Raw genomic sequence first — 15,142 nt, 5'->3', positions numbered from 1 at the left:
TATATCGTAATATGTGTCTATCGACCAAAAAATCGTATATCGATATTATTTACAAATATTCCTTTAGATTGGCAACACGAAAATGTGTTTTCCGTTTCAACAAAGTAGATTATCGAAACATACATTCGATAACATTAATTTTTTAATAATTTTAATATTTTTAAATAGAAATAAAAAAAAATTTAATATTTTTCTTTGACAGGAGAACATTGTTACAAACATAGTATTAGAAAAAATGCAGATACCTTTTAAGCAGTTTGTTATCAAAAAATTATGCAAATTAGTGAAATTAATAACAAATTTTGAATGAACTTGAATACTACACCTTTCGAGGAGAATTTTGGCATAATTGAAGATAAGATTTAGTAAACTGTGGAGTAGGTGGAATAATTTTCTTGATTGATTTGTAATCAGCTTTTCGTCACCTAATCTAAGACCCCAGATAAGCTAAGTCCCTAACTAAAACTCAAGAACTTAAACCCCTTATCGAGGAATTAGTTCTTGGCAGAAAGTTGCAATAGTCATTTGTGATAAGAGACCCGGTCCAAAGATGAAATTAAATTGGTTTAAAAACTCTAATCCATCTCTAAGAAAGATGCATGTTATGCAGATTCAATTGATAACAGTACTACTAGGTAAAGTGATTAGGTGAAAATTTGAATTTACTTTCATGCGCGCCACATTTTTCCCGTTGTTTATTTTTCTCATTTTCGATTCCCTGCGTCTGCGTCTTGAAGGCACGTGGAAAAATTTCCAAAATTTAAACTAAAAAATAAAGTACTGCTTTTTCAAAATCTAATAATCAATCAACTTAAATTGTAAATTTATTGTTTAGATTTTAAATTTATTTATTCCAAATTGAAATCCACATTAAATCCGTTTTTTCCTGTGCACTCTGACAGATTGCTGGAAACTTTTATTGTTATGTGCAGTCCAATTGCAGCATTCGGTGAAAGTGCACCGAGTTCCCAACGCAGCGCATCCCATTTACATGCCATTAATAATAATAAAATATTCATAAAATTCATTAGCCGCTCTCCGACCGAACACTTGCACTGTAAAGTAAACAAATTGTGATTGTTTTTCCCGAGCGAGATTGCTTGAAAAGTGTATTGTATTGTATTGTATTGGAAAAAAAAAGGTAAGAAGGAAGTGAGTGGCTTATCTATCTATCATACAGTGCCCTCTATGCGTCCCATTGTTCAATTATGGAATATTAATGGCATACTCTGTACATACACATGTGGCTATATGTATATCTCTACCATTCGCAGTGCTCGTGGTCAAAATCAATGGCGCTGCCTTGAACGCCACCAACTATCAGTACCAACTGGCGGAGCAGGGAACACCAGCTCCGGATCTCCAGATCGTGGACATTCTGCTCGAAGATCAGAACATGGTCCGAGCCTGGGGCAGCAACCTGACGGCCATTACCTGGGCCCATGCCGTGAACAACCAACAGCTGCTGGACGAGGCCCTTTCAGGTGAGCTTTCCCATTACACTCAGCTACAAGTTTAACATTCCCTTTCATTCAAAAGCCGACATTGATTTCATCGAGGCGGACATATCTCTGGGAAAACTGAATGGGGAGGGCGAAGACCTGCCGGTGATGGCCCATCCCCCGGCCAACATCTCCGATCTCACACTGGCCGAGTTCCTCAATCAAATCATGGACTTTAACCGGAATCACCAGGGCCAAGAGAAGGGCATCAAACTGGACTTTAAGTCCATCGAAGTCTTCGAGGGCTCCCTGGATATTCTTGATGCCAACATTCCAAATGTAAAGAATAGTTATTTTATATTGTTTCAAAGGATAGATTCCATTAGTTACTTGTTGCAGATGACCTATCCAATTTGGATAAACGCTGATATCCTGAGTGGACCCGTAGACCAGAATAAAACTGTTCCGGTTGACCCGGATCGGTTCTTCGCCGGCTGCAATCGATACAAGCAGGCGGTACTGTCCATCGGCTGGACCACCAACTGGGGCGCCGACTTTCGGGAGGGAGAGTACACGGAGGAGCACTGCAATGCCATGCTCGAAACACTGACCCAGAACAATGTGCTGTTTACCGGCCAAGGCATCACCTTCCCGGTAAGGGCCGGAATCGCCGCTAATAGCGAGGATCAACTACACAAGCTGGTGGCATCGGTGAATGGAACAAATGAGAGCACCCTAACCGTCTGGTCGTCGGCCGGCGACTATGTGGATGTGGCCAAACTGCGGAAGCTGATCCTGGGCTTTGGGGTGTCGCGGGTGTATCTGGATGTGCCGGAGGAACTGGCTGCTGAACTGGACTTGGGAAACACCCGAAACGGAGCAAGCACTTACAAATCGTTGTTTGGTTTCGGATTTGTCAGCCTGTGCTTCTGGGCTATCTCCAGCTGGCTTCAGAGATTCTAAAGTGACAGATTTTTGATAAAATTTTCTACAACTTGTTGCCAGTTTTAGGGGTTTTTTTTTTTTAAATTACACAACGTGTTGTTTTTATTTTAATTTTAAATAAATATGAAATGTGAAGTTTATTATTGAATTCTTTTCATTATTTCCAAAAAAAAACTGTTATTCAAATAGCTTAGCTATTTTTTCTATTTTAACTTCATTTTTTAACTTTTAATCATTTTCGTAACAAAGCTTCATTAAAATGTAACATTAATCTAGAGTTTTTGTAAAGATATGTTTAGGAATTAGGAATTAGATGCTAGGCGTTTTGTAATAAAAATATTCAACTGCAATTTTATAAAAACTCTGACATCTTTCGAATAAGCATTTTTTATTTATTCGTTATATTTAATTCAAATTATATCTTAAGGAATTTTTTTGTGGAAGTATATCCGGGTTTCACAGCTGTGCTTTACTATCTTAGGTCTTACAATGATTGATATATTTACATAGGATATGCGAAATCTTTGCCACGTAAGTGATATTTGTACAAGACTTAAAAGAGTGGCCCTCTGGGGCTAATTAGGTATGAGCAAGGATAATCTTTCTTAGAAGCCACAAATCGCTCAACGACTTATACGACAAATATTAGGCATTACCATATGAATATATATGAATACTTTGGGCGTGCGCAGTTTCATTCCAACAATGTTGGGGGAAACGAGTAATGGGTTACGATAATGGAGCACTTAACGACTCTATCTATTTACACTTTAATCGTAGATTAGCCTACAAAATAATTAATGACTTTTGCTCGTGATCTTCCTTTTTTTTTTGGCACTAAAATAAATAATCTTATTAATCTCTCTCAGCGGGGAGACCTCCGAAAAGCGGTAATGTGCGGATATGAATGTGGTTCGTTGGTGAGCAATTGGCTAAGGCAAAATGGCTTCATCACAATATGCATATGCAGTCCTAGGCTACGGCGACGTAAATGAGTCTCAGGCAGACGAAAGTGGGCGGCACTGCCAGAAATGCGCGTTGCCAGTTCATGTATTATCTGGTAATGGCTATCACATCCGACGACTCCATGCCGATCAATCGTTCCCGCGGCGATCCTTCAACGGCTCCCATCTCCTCCCTTACTCCGGAGTCGCGCCTGTAGTCGAGTAGTCTCACTCCCACTCGTTCGTTGCCAGTTTCACTTTGGTTGGTTCGGAACAACTGCGATAGCGGGGGAGCGGATGCTGCGGACGAACTGACGCCGAATGTGGTCAGTGGTCGCAGGACACTCGCCTTGGCCTTGGGATCACTCTGGCAGAAGTGCGTCACTTGGCGCGTGGGATACCAGCAGGTGCATATAAGACCGCCAGCGAGCAGAATGCCAGTGACTATCTGGCCCAGCAGCACAATAAGCGGCACCAGTGAAATGTCGGCGGCAATCTCCTCCGAGACACGAACCCGTTCCTCGCACCACATCATTGGCATCATCACCGTTGGCACATTTCCAAAGATACTATAAAAATGTTATAAATTTATTATTAAATAGAAAACACTAAAGGAAAACTGTTGAAAACTTACTTATTTCCTTCTACGGGCTCCATAAAGTAGTTAGCCTGGAAGCCGCCGCCCACATCCATGGGCACGCCAGCGTTCGGCTCCAGAGTCATGAAGAACTCGTGCTTCTCCCTCTCCGGCAGCAGCCCCTCAATGGCGTCGAGGTAGCTGGGATCGCCCTTGTAAAAGTGCGGGAAGGACATATAGACGGAGGAGTTGAAGGCGCATGGTCCAATGTTGATCACGCCGATGGGCGAGCACTTGCCATTGACGCAGTAGCAACTGGTCTCTGGGTAGAGGGTGCCATTGTCCACGGCGTGTTCGGTGCCACTGTACTTGTAGGCCGTTACTCCGTGGACTGTGACTGTCTCGGTGTAGTCCAGCGGTATGGCCCGGCACATTTTGGGCATGTACATGTAGACGGTGTCGTTGGTGCCGAGGTTGGGTGGAAAAAACTCGCCCATGGAGCCGTGCACGTTGCCGCAACTGCCCTCGAACGCGTTAGTGTGCGTGAGATTGTTCCACGTATGTATCTGCCCCATTTTTGCGATATCATCGGCTCCTGTAAACATGTTAATGTCGCCATCGAAGGCGGCACTGCCGTTCCTCGGATATTGAAAGCCAATGCGGTGATACGGCACATCTTCTGGCCGGAAAATCTTTCCGATAGTAACAAATGGGTGCTCGTAGCCCTTGAAGAGCAGTTCTTCGGCTGTTTTAGTGACGCTAACCTTCTGATCATACATGTTTGAAAAGATGTTGACAATGTGAGCTCCCCAGGTGCCAGCTGAACGCAACGCCGCAGACTGTAAGCGGAAAAAATATTAATTACTCCGCTATTTTAGACAAAAATATATTTCATCTTTGTAACTTACATGGGCCACAGAATTCACTGTGTTCACCATGTCCGAGAGACTTCCATTGCTGGCCTCTGCATCGAAATAGAACCACGACTTCTTGTGAAAGGACACGGAGTAGTTATGGTTGTGCCAATCGATGTCGACTTTGTCGGGACTCTCCCGGAACCGGTAGGGTCCCAGTTGTTCAAATCGCGGCTTCTTGCCCGATCCCACATAAAAGTCCTCCGGATTCGTCCAATTAAAGAGATAGACATCGAAATTTAGAGGCAGGGGGGATACTTTCCAGCCCTCGAATGATCGCGACGTTGGACTCAAAGCCATTTCCTGCAAAAAGCGAAAAATGTAAAAAGAATTTAATTAATTTTGATTGCGGATAAACTTGAATCAATTGATGTCCGCCGGGCAGTGCTCATTGGCAGACGATTTACATAATTGTTTAGCTATAATTGGGGATAACTGGTGGCTGAACTCGCTCTATCGAATATATAGAATAGAATTTTTTCCTTCAACAAGTGTACTCGTAACCATACTCATACTCATACTCGTAGTCATACTTCCATTGAATATGAGTACTACAAAATTGATCAAATTGGTCGGAAAAGATCTAGGGAAAAAGTATTATATTTCTTTGTATTATACTTGTATATCTTAAAAACTAGGCAGACTTTATGAGGAATTGTTTATCCCCTAAAATGACTCAAATTAAATTTCCAAAAAAAAAAAATAAATATTTATAAAAGTGCAAAAAAAAAAACAAAGGAACTATAAGTTTCCTAAAAAAAGTCAAGTAATTACTCAAATTATGATTAAATTGGGGGTAAATTAAATGGTAAATCAGTTTATGGGAAAATAATATAATAAATTGTTTAATACAAAGATTCACCATTTGAAACAAAACGGCACAACTAACATATTATTTAATATTATTAATATTATATGTACATATACATGTTTCATAAAATTAATTATTGATCATAAGTATAGCCTGAGTACAATTGAGGGAATTATCACCCACCATATACATTTTAAGTAACAATTTTTTACAAAATTTACAAAAGTAGTTGTTTTCTAACGCCAGACACGTGCAAATAGTAACTCATCTTAATGTGTTTCCAGTTACAGAATTTTTTGAATAATTAAATAAGGATTAATCCATAATCCTTACTAACAGTACAGATATGAAAAAAATTCTATTTCATCCTCTCAAAATTTATCAAAAATAAATTATAAATTTTTACACAAATTACTGTATTAGCACTCTTGCTAATAAAATTATTCAAAACAATACCTTTTATTTCAATTTAAACGAAAAATAACCACAGATTTTTACAAAATATGACCGCTTTTCTATTATTTTTTACAACCTAAACACGAGGTCTTCTAAGGAATTTCCATGAATAATTTTGCTAAAACTAAAACTTGGCAAAAAGGCTTTTACTGAAATAGTACTATTCGTTTCTTTTATTTTATCCATCACTAAATAAACATTTCTTAACATGAGTAGTCCTTTTTAGCAGCAAAAGTGAATAATAAATAAAGCAATTCTAATAAAGGATTATAAATATTAATTTGTTTTGAATATGAAAAGAATTATATAGTTACAAGCCTATATAACTACAAGCCTCTTAAACCTCTATTTGTTAGTATGAGATTTAACCTTGAAGTTCCAACCCTTTAGTTCCAAGAACTTAAATAATGCATTCCCTTGGAACATGATATTTTATAGCAACTTTGTAGGCCTGCCTCTATCGATTACAAAGAGTCCAGGTGCAGGTTGCGATTACATGGCCTTATCAGTCATCAATCACAAGTCATCAATCATTGTAAGCCGAAGTGCGGGAATTAACGATCGTCTGGCTGGCAGGCCAGTAGGGGGATCGCCATTTTGTTGGACAAAATCGTCCAGAACCCAGTAATCTCTATAATTGGAACTTGGCACCGCAGGAAATGACTGGAACTGATAAGGCCAATTTCGCAAAGGGTTCTCAGCCATTTTGGTTTGTGATTGCAGGAGACCATTACACGGAAATAGTGTGTCTTTTTATTATTTTTATTTTAGTGTCAGGGCGTTGGTATCAGAGAGTAGCAGGTGTTCAGTCTGGGGCATAAAACCTCGCCAGGTGTGTTGGTTACATGTGAGGTCTGTATGGTTAAGGCCATTTATGATTGTTTCACAGTGAATTTGAAAAAAGGAAGTGTGTGTGTGTTGTCTAATCGAACACAGGGCTATCGCGAAATGGGTTATTTTTTTTCGGGGTTTATGCCAGATAAGATAGCAGAGCATGGTAGAACTGGCAAGGCTGGTATTTCCGAAAAGCAAAGTTAATGGAAATGAAACAGAGTTTTTGGATTATATTCCCCTGTAGCATTGATTCACGGGAACACAGGTGTTGTCCCACCAAATCACATGCTATTCTTGGCCAAAAAATATGGAGTTTTAATCTACAATCTACCTTTTTTTCTGTGAATCACCCAATAGCATTTATGATACAAAAAATCATCAATAAGATAGTGTATGATTGATAATTGTTAATGAAAGGAAATTTTGGTGACTCTAGTATGTGTTTCAAGAAGCTATATACTAACTTTAGTTCGTTAACCCGCCAGTTAATGGAAACAATTTTATGCCTTATAATAAAAACTTCAGTCCCATGACTAAGCACTCTACAAAAAACATACTAAATAGCACTAGATAGCATTAACATGCTAATTAAAAGCTTATATGCAAGTGTAAGTGCTATAAGTAATAAAAAGTCTATACTTAGAGTTATCGAGAGCTTTATAGGACCCTCTCTTATCTAATTTTTAACTTGGAAGATACTTTGTTCGAAGCACCTGCACTTCTTCTTTAGCAGGTCAATTGCTTCCAATCAAGTTGAAACCAAATTGAATGCAAATTAGCCAAGCCAAGCCATCCAGTTGACCTTTGTGCAGTTTGCCAATTTGCCGCCGGGTTGCGAAACTCAACTGGCATGGAAGGTCTGGGAATCGAATGGGAACTACTCTGCCAGCCGATAAGATAAGATTGTAAAGATTAGACATAATGATAAGGGCCTTACCTTGCCGCGCATGCGTGTAAACATCTCGATCCAGTTGCGGAAGAGGTAGACTCCGCTGGTGATGCAGCAGATCCCCAAGAGCACAATGACCAGCCTGGCACAGTGACGCACTCGTGATGTCATCTTTCTGGATGGTTAACTGGTTGTGATGGACAGTATCTGTGTTTTTATATTAAAGGGGCGTCTTCTTCGCCCGATCTCTTGCTTCGCACTGAGCTCCGTATACTTTTTGCGTTTTTGGCGTTCGTTCTACATGGAAGAGAGAGAAGAAAGAATGTGTGAAGAGAGAGTGAGCTGGTGGGCTTATCGCGGGTGGGGGAATTCTTCCACAGCCTTATCAATAGGTAGTCGCCTGCCATTAGATTCCTGGAGCGATAGAGGCCTAGAATCCGGAGAGAGTCAGAGCTGAGGAGCAGAGAGAATATGAGCCATATTCCACATCATATTTATCCAATTTCTGTTGTCTAATTGCAATAAAGTTACACCGCCAAACCGCATATACTACGTAGGGAATACCTACAACTGCTGGACACAAAAGGTATCTAGAGTTACGACATTAAGTTGAAAGTCCTTGGACACACGCACATAACTTTTTTTTTTTTTGGGTAATTGCGGTTAGGACATGTGGCTTTTAGTCAGGGTGGTAGCATTAGAGGAAGTTTCTGTAATTCTTCCTGTAATTGTAGATGTAAGTACTACTTTTTTTGGGGGTTGCTTCGACACTTTAAACTGGCCAGGCCACAAGGGCCGTTAAAAATAAGTATTAATTGCTCTCCCCGTTCCAGTAACTACACCAGCAACCACTCGAGCATGAATTATTATTAGCTGTCTATACTCGAGTTGTAAAAAGTCAATTTATTTATAAAATAGAACTTTGATTAGCCACGCTTAGTCACTTTTGTTAAGTCACACCACTACTACTAGCCACTAAGCCCCAAATGACCCTCTTATGGTAATATTTTGGCCAAAAAAATAGGTTTATAGTGACGTTTTCTTTGTTTTTTTAGGCAATGATTAATAAAAAGCCAACTTCCACTAAAAATAACTGGTTGAAGAGTAACTATTTTCCTGCTAGCTGGCTAATTCCGACTAAATATTGACCAAATAGAGCTAGAGCTAACACCTTTTTTGCCAAAAAAAAACAAGAAAGAAAGGGAAAGCACTGTACTTCGTACTGGCGGCATTGAAACGAGGCTTTCCGAGACTTGTAGTATATTATTGATGTTTCACTTTAAAAGCGGACTACGTGGGAAGACTGTTGTGATTCACTCGAAAACATTCCTTGGCTTGTAATACGATTATGCGACTGCTTGGGGGGGGGGGAACTGGAATGGGGACTGGATCAGAAACACGTTCACCTCTTCGCCATACCCTGTCACAACCATAAATGCGTAATGCGCAAGTGGCAAAGTGGCAAAGTGGTGTTTACATTTCTGGTCTGGGCCACTGGTTAGCAACCGCTCGCTGACAGACTGTCTCTCTGGTCTAAGGCCTTAGTTACGGCCATTAAAATGTATTATTGGGTGATAATTTAACGATTTTGAATGCAACAACACTCTCAGTTTGTTATTTGTTATTAATGCACACGTAGCGAGGTTAAGAAAATAATAATAAAATAAAACCCGTTTTGTCCAGAGGCCCCCGCACTTGGCGATTTATCTACAACAGTGTCGGCGGCACCACGCCCTTCCCCTTCCCCTTCCCACTCCCACTCCGCTCGTGCGCTGTGCTCTGATTATTAAGCGCTCTACTCCAAAAAAAAGATTATTAAACATGAGTTCATTTCTTTGAATTGCGATTCTGGCCTGGTATGAGGCCTTTAAGGCGTATTACTCAAAAATTCGCATATCCTTGAACCTTCTAGCGCTTCTAGCCGTCACTTCCGCAACCTGTTGACAATGTGTATGCGGATGGCTTGCTGTCTCTGCTTCTGGCCTAAAAATAGAACCCAAAACACAGTGCAATGTGCCAAAAATTTGTGTATACATATTTCTCCTATCGTGGGGGCAGCACCAGCACTTTTGAAACATCACGGTGATGCGTCATCGAAACTCCACAAAAAGAACAATTATGTGAGCAACTCTGGACTCTGGGGGTTTGTTTAAAATATTATCTTCAGAAGAAGCAGAGTAATAATTCAAATAAAAGAATCGCGACACGTTTAACTCTCTTCGAGGGACGCTCTGGCTCTCTTCCCGCTCTGGTTTCTCTCTTCCCGCGTTCTGGAATTACATTTCTTACATTTTTCTTGTTTATTAGTCTTGTCTCTGCTTGTCTAACACTTTTTCCACCTTCTTTGCGTTGTTAATTCCATGTCAGCAACGCGTGTTTCACGAAAAAAAGGGCTTTTCCGAATCGTATTTTTCAATTGATAGCAATTTCTAATTTTCTAATTGCAGCAAATCGAGTAGAATATTGAGCAAATCGAGAAACAGCGACGACGCCAACGTCTAAAATACGTTTCATTGGCTGTGTTGTCTTTTGTTTTTATTATTGTTGTTTTGTTGTTTCAGCAGCGCGTCCGTCTATTTCTTGATGTTTGCCGTCCCGTTTCCACTCGCACTTCCAACCGACGGCCCGACGCACCGTTAAGTCGGCTATTGATCTTGAACTAACGCGCCCCGAACACGAACGAACGTGTGTACATCGCTGGGCCTTCTCTTCGACTAAAATTAAGTATTTCTCGAGAGTCACAGCCAACAGCAATTATTTATTTTTGATTAAATGCCGTAGACCGTTGAGATAGGTCGCTCCGTGGATACCCTTACCAAAGAGAAATTCAGTGTTACCAGGTGTTGCCAGAGGAATGAAGCCAAAGGTACTCAAAGGACTTGTGTCTCAAAAATTATGTCTAAAATTTTAAAAATCATTTTTGGTTTTTTGGCGTATTCTAAGTACTCTCCCTTGAAAGGATGTATTGGAATTTATGGTATTTGTTCTTCTAACAAATGAACTCCAATGTTTTCAGGGTATAATCATATAGCGGCGCAAATGAGCGGCCAGAGCATAATGGAAATAGGCCCGCTCTCACATGCTCTCTTCAATTCTCTGCCATTCTCCGACTCTTTTGGCTCTAAACCGGTTGTCCGTTTGGCGTCATGCATTTTTTCTTGAATCGGTCGGCCTGCATTTCAATGCAACATAAATTCCTGCGTTTTCCAACACCGACTCTAAAGTCGGTGTTTCAAGAAAATTTTTAAAATCATGCGAATCATCATGATTCAACTTGACAATAAAAAGCACCAGACACCAGACGATCGTTTCACAAAAATATAATATTTTCATTTTAAAAATAATTTTTTTACCACCCAAATTATAATTAAGCTCTAACATAAAACTAAGTACACAAGTATTCGTTCCGTTTACCATTTATTTTCTTAATCTGTGGACTAGGCAGGAAAAAACCCTGCGACCTTAATCTTAAAACTGACTCATAACTAATAATCTCAAGAATTTTCAGAAATCCCTCAACAAGGAATCCGAACCTCCTCCTTCGCCCCCGTATATGTCAGGCCCATTAGCAAGGACGATTCCTCCACGGCCCCAGAGGCCTTTGTGGACTCTGACATTCGCGTTACCTCCAGGGTGTTGATCTCTATCCTCTGCATAAAACGCTTCTTCCAGATCCATTGGTGTGGATAGTAAAACAACATGACAACGCCCAGAACCACGCCCAAAACTCCACACACTTTTCCCGCCCATTCAGCGACTGGAACGAGCTTCATGTAGAGCAGGAGGTCATCTGTGATCTGTACATGGTAGTCCGCCCAGATTAGCGGAAAGAAGGTTTTCCTCGCTTTGCGATAGAGTCTGAAATATTTAAATAATCATAATTAATAGAACTATATTTTGTTTCAGACATTACTCACGATTGGGTTTTCGGTTCGACTAGTAAATTGGCCATGATTCTGGCCTTGATCTCAAGCAGCATTCCTGTTTTTGGCTCCAGGATAACGACCATTTCATGACGATCCTTGTCAGGCTTCATTCCCTCCACTTGCTCTACGTAGTAGGGATCGGCGAGGTAGAAATGCGGATACGAGGCAAAGACCGGTGCTCCATACCAGCAGGAAGATATATTCAGGAGTCCGGACCTAACTTCCTGGCAGTTATCCTGGCAGTAGCAGCTGTTGTCAGGATTGTCAGTGCCTGAAAGATTGAAATTTGTAATGTTTATTGCTCGATTTTTGGTTATTAATGCCCTCACCATTAGCCATGTTTCGGGCACTGCCCTTATAGACAAAGGCATCGATGCCCCTGAATGTGGTGGTCCCGAAATAATCGATCTGAAATTCGCGGCACAAGTCCGGCAGGAAGTATGAGATGGGCTTGCCTTTCAGCAGAGGAACCGGATGAAATTCCCCAGTGCTGCCCTTTAGCTTGCACCGTGGACTGTCTTCAGTGACGTTGTTGTAGCGCCATCGCGCTATTTGACCCAGCTTCTCGAAGTTATCACGCCCCGTATAGACATTGTGGTGGCCATAGATCTCCATGCTTCCATTGCGCTGAAAATAATCAAAGATTAAATGATTAAAAATTCTGATAATGGCAGCTTAATTTTTAAAACATTTGTCACTTAATGCTTTAAACTTTGTACCACAAAGTTTGTATGGCCTTATCACTAGCAAAATAATGAAAAAATATGAGTCAGTGACCATAATTGTATTCTTATCAAAATATTGTGACTCATAAAAGTGGATTTACAAAATTCCAACTATAAATTTTAGTGGATAATATACTTTTTTAATATTTAAATTTAATCTATTAGCTAAGACCTATATGCTCACTTACCGGATATGCATATCCAACCTTCTCGTAGGCAAAATCCATTTCTGGAACCAGTCCTGGCGGTAATACTTTTCCCATCTTGATGAGTGGTGTCTCGAAACCGTCAAACATCCATTCGCTGGCAGTTTTAACCATTGTGGTTTCCTTCCCATAAACATTTAGGGCCATTATCATAAGAGAGCGCATAAAGGGATTAATGCGAAGCATTTTCTGGTAGAGACCCACGATGATCAGATTGGGGGCCACCACAGGATCCGACGGCAAGCCGGCACTCTTTTCCGGAACGAAATCGAATCGACTTTTCCTCAAATACGATACCGTGGAATTATCATCGTGCCACTCTACGTTAAGTTTCTGCATCTTTTCCGTAAAATGATAGGGTCCCAGTTCCTCGAACCTGGGCTTTATTGTGGTATTAGTTACATCCTCGGCATTGGTCCAGTTAAAGATGTAGAGGTCCACCTCGGTCTGTATAGTCGGCGACTGCCACAGGTCATAGATGAAGGTGCCCGGCCGAAGGACCATGAACCACTCGAGGACCCACCTCTCGATGCGCTCCATATAGATGAGCGATAACAGGCTGCCGGTGGCGAGCAGAAGTCCTGCCGCACTTGTTCGCAAGATGCGTTCCTTCCCGATCATGGCAGCGTGATATCGGTCAGTTCAGGTCTGAAATGGTAACTGATCGGACGTTAAGATATATTCTAACTTAAGATATATTCTAACCCGCTTGGCCTAACTTGTTTTCCCCAACACGATATGCATGTCGGTGCTTATACAATCACACATCGGATTGAGCAGACTGGGTAGGGAAACCTCCCGAAGAACCATAGGGGTTTTTAAATAAATCTGACTAAGCCGATTGGTGGATACTCCTTCAAATATTACTTTTAAACTTCAAAGAGTTTTTTTTAAAAGTGTAGGTCAGGAGGTGATTAATCTGCAGCATAACATTTGGACTCTTTGAGTTTGCTTGCTAAAATAAAAATAATCCTCAGATGAAGTCACTTTCTAAACAAAGAATATTTGCTTACAACAATGTTATTTTTGAAATTGCATTGCCATAATATGTAAATAAACATAACACGAGACTGGGATTTATTTTAATATTTAACGCCTTTTAATAACAAGTATTGTTACTTGCAAAAAGAGATCATCAAATATGCACATAAAGGTAACAATTCTTGTATAACTCTCCCTTCAAGAATAAGTTCAGATACTCCTTATTATTAACTCAACTCAAAGAACAATTTTGTAATTACACTACTCGGCGCTTGAGAACAAGACTATAAATTTAAATCTAGTGCGTTCTATGCTTTCAAATTGGAATAAAAATAGTTGCAAGCATACTTTACTGAATGGTGTAGATTCTAAAACAGGTTCACCTCCTTTGCAGACAGTATTAATTAAAATTGAATTGAAAACTATGAATAGAAATTATAATAATTATTACTAAACGGGTCAAGCTTTATATAATTTTGTATAATTTCTTCCGCAATATTCAGTTTTCTCGATATGGTTTAATTTTTACACTTCGACTGCAGAAAATATTTTCAGAAGAAATATTAAGACAGGTCCACGCTTCAAAATAATAAAAAGTAGTCGTTATAAAGCACTTAGTATATATTGAAGTCCACACTCTCTTAATGATAGTCATAATTCTTAAATTGGCCAATAAAACGAAGTCTATCTCGAGAAAGAAAAAAAATTGTCATCTTTATCTGACTTCCGAGTCATTTCCATGAAAATCGTACACATGTGAACTTCGTTATTCTTTTTAGATCACAGAAGTTTTTTAAGTTAAAAATTAATAAATCTATAATCCCACAGCTTATCAATACAATAGACTATTATTCTGAAAACATCTTTTATATTAAAATTTGTGACTTTTTAAGTTCTTACCAGAAAACTACTAAAAAAGATGGGGTCTTTGGCCGGCGTTTTGCTCTCCGATGGCAAAGATTTAAGATTTGTGCCGTCCGATCGCTTCAACTTCCTTATGTGGTCTGATCTGATCCGAGTCCAAGTCCGAGCTTCAGGGTGGAGGTTATCTGGCAACTTTGATAATGCACCGCGATCGGCAAGTACTCAGAAGGGTATTACTTCTTGCGATGTTACAACTACAGTTCGATCCAAGTACGTTCCTGACTAGCTAAACGGACGGACCAGATTACCCCAGTACACCTAGTGAGTGTAAGTGTATCTCTTGGATTGGTCCTATAGGTGCAATTGAACTGCTTCGAATGCCGACTTGATAACGACTGAGCCGGTCGGTTGGAAAATATACTTTTCCATATAAGAAGACTCCTATATGTAGAGGCGTGAAAAATAAACATAATTGTCAGAATAAAATAAAACTGAGCCAAAAAAAAAATACCTTAAATGATGCACTGAAAAAAAAACTTTTTCGAAATCTCTCTTCATAATTTTACCAAAAAATATAAACTTAATTTAAAAAAATAATTTTTAAACCTCTTCAATTGTTTTTGTCAGT

At 39.8% G+C, this 15,142-nt stretch overlaps 2 protein-coding genes across 3 annotated transcripts; one reads left to right on the top strand and one right to left on the bottom strand.

The window, feature by feature from the left end:
- Positions 1–492: 492 nt before the first annotated feature.
- On the top strand, positions 493–2,785 carry LOC6504272 (protein FAM151B). Of its 2 annotated transcripts, none has more exons than XM_001965056.4 (4): positions 493–635; positions 1,275–1,484; positions 1,540–1,781; positions 1,842–2,785. In XM_001965056.4, the coding sequence occupies exons 1-4, from the start codon at positions 551–553 to the stop codon at positions 2,403–2,405; spliced, it is 1,101 nt and encodes a 366-aa protein (XP_001965092.2). In that variant the 5' UTR covers positions 493–550; the 3' UTR covers positions 2,406–2,785. The 2 variants fall into 2 exon arrangements, with proteins under 2 accessions (XP_001965092.2, XP_014760423.1); XM_014904937.3 differs by lacking the exon at positions 493–635 and adding an exon at positions 790–1,141.
- On the bottom strand, positions 2,759–14,936 carry LOC6506045 (protein peste). Its single transcript, XM_044716211.1, has 9 exons — positions 14,551–14,936; positions 12,652–13,329; positions 12,068–12,365; positions 11,730–12,009; positions 11,331–11,670; positions 7,861–7,995; positions 4,817–5,125; positions 3,966–4,747; positions 2,759–3,900 (listed from the first exon to the last, which is right to left on the bottom strand). Exons 2-9 carry the CDS (start codon positions 13,288–13,290, stop codon positions 3,441–3,443), a joined length of 3,243 nt encoding a protein of 1,080 aa, XP_044572146.1. The 5' UTR covers positions 13,291–13,329; positions 14,551–14,936; the 3' UTR covers positions 2,759–3,440.
- Between the last annotated feature and the right edge of the window lie 206 nt (positions 14,937–15,142).

This window comes from Drosophila ananassae, chromosome 3R (genome assembly GCF_017639315.1).
Source record: "Drosophila ananassae strain 14024-0371.13 chromosome 3R, ASM1763931v2, whole genome shotgun sequence".
Classification (NCBI taxonomy): Eukaryota; Metazoa; Arthropoda; class Insecta; order Diptera; family Drosophilidae; genus Drosophila; species Drosophila ananassae.
Note: the sequence above shows the minus strand (reverse complement) of the source record. Positions and strands in the feature narration are given on the sequence as shown.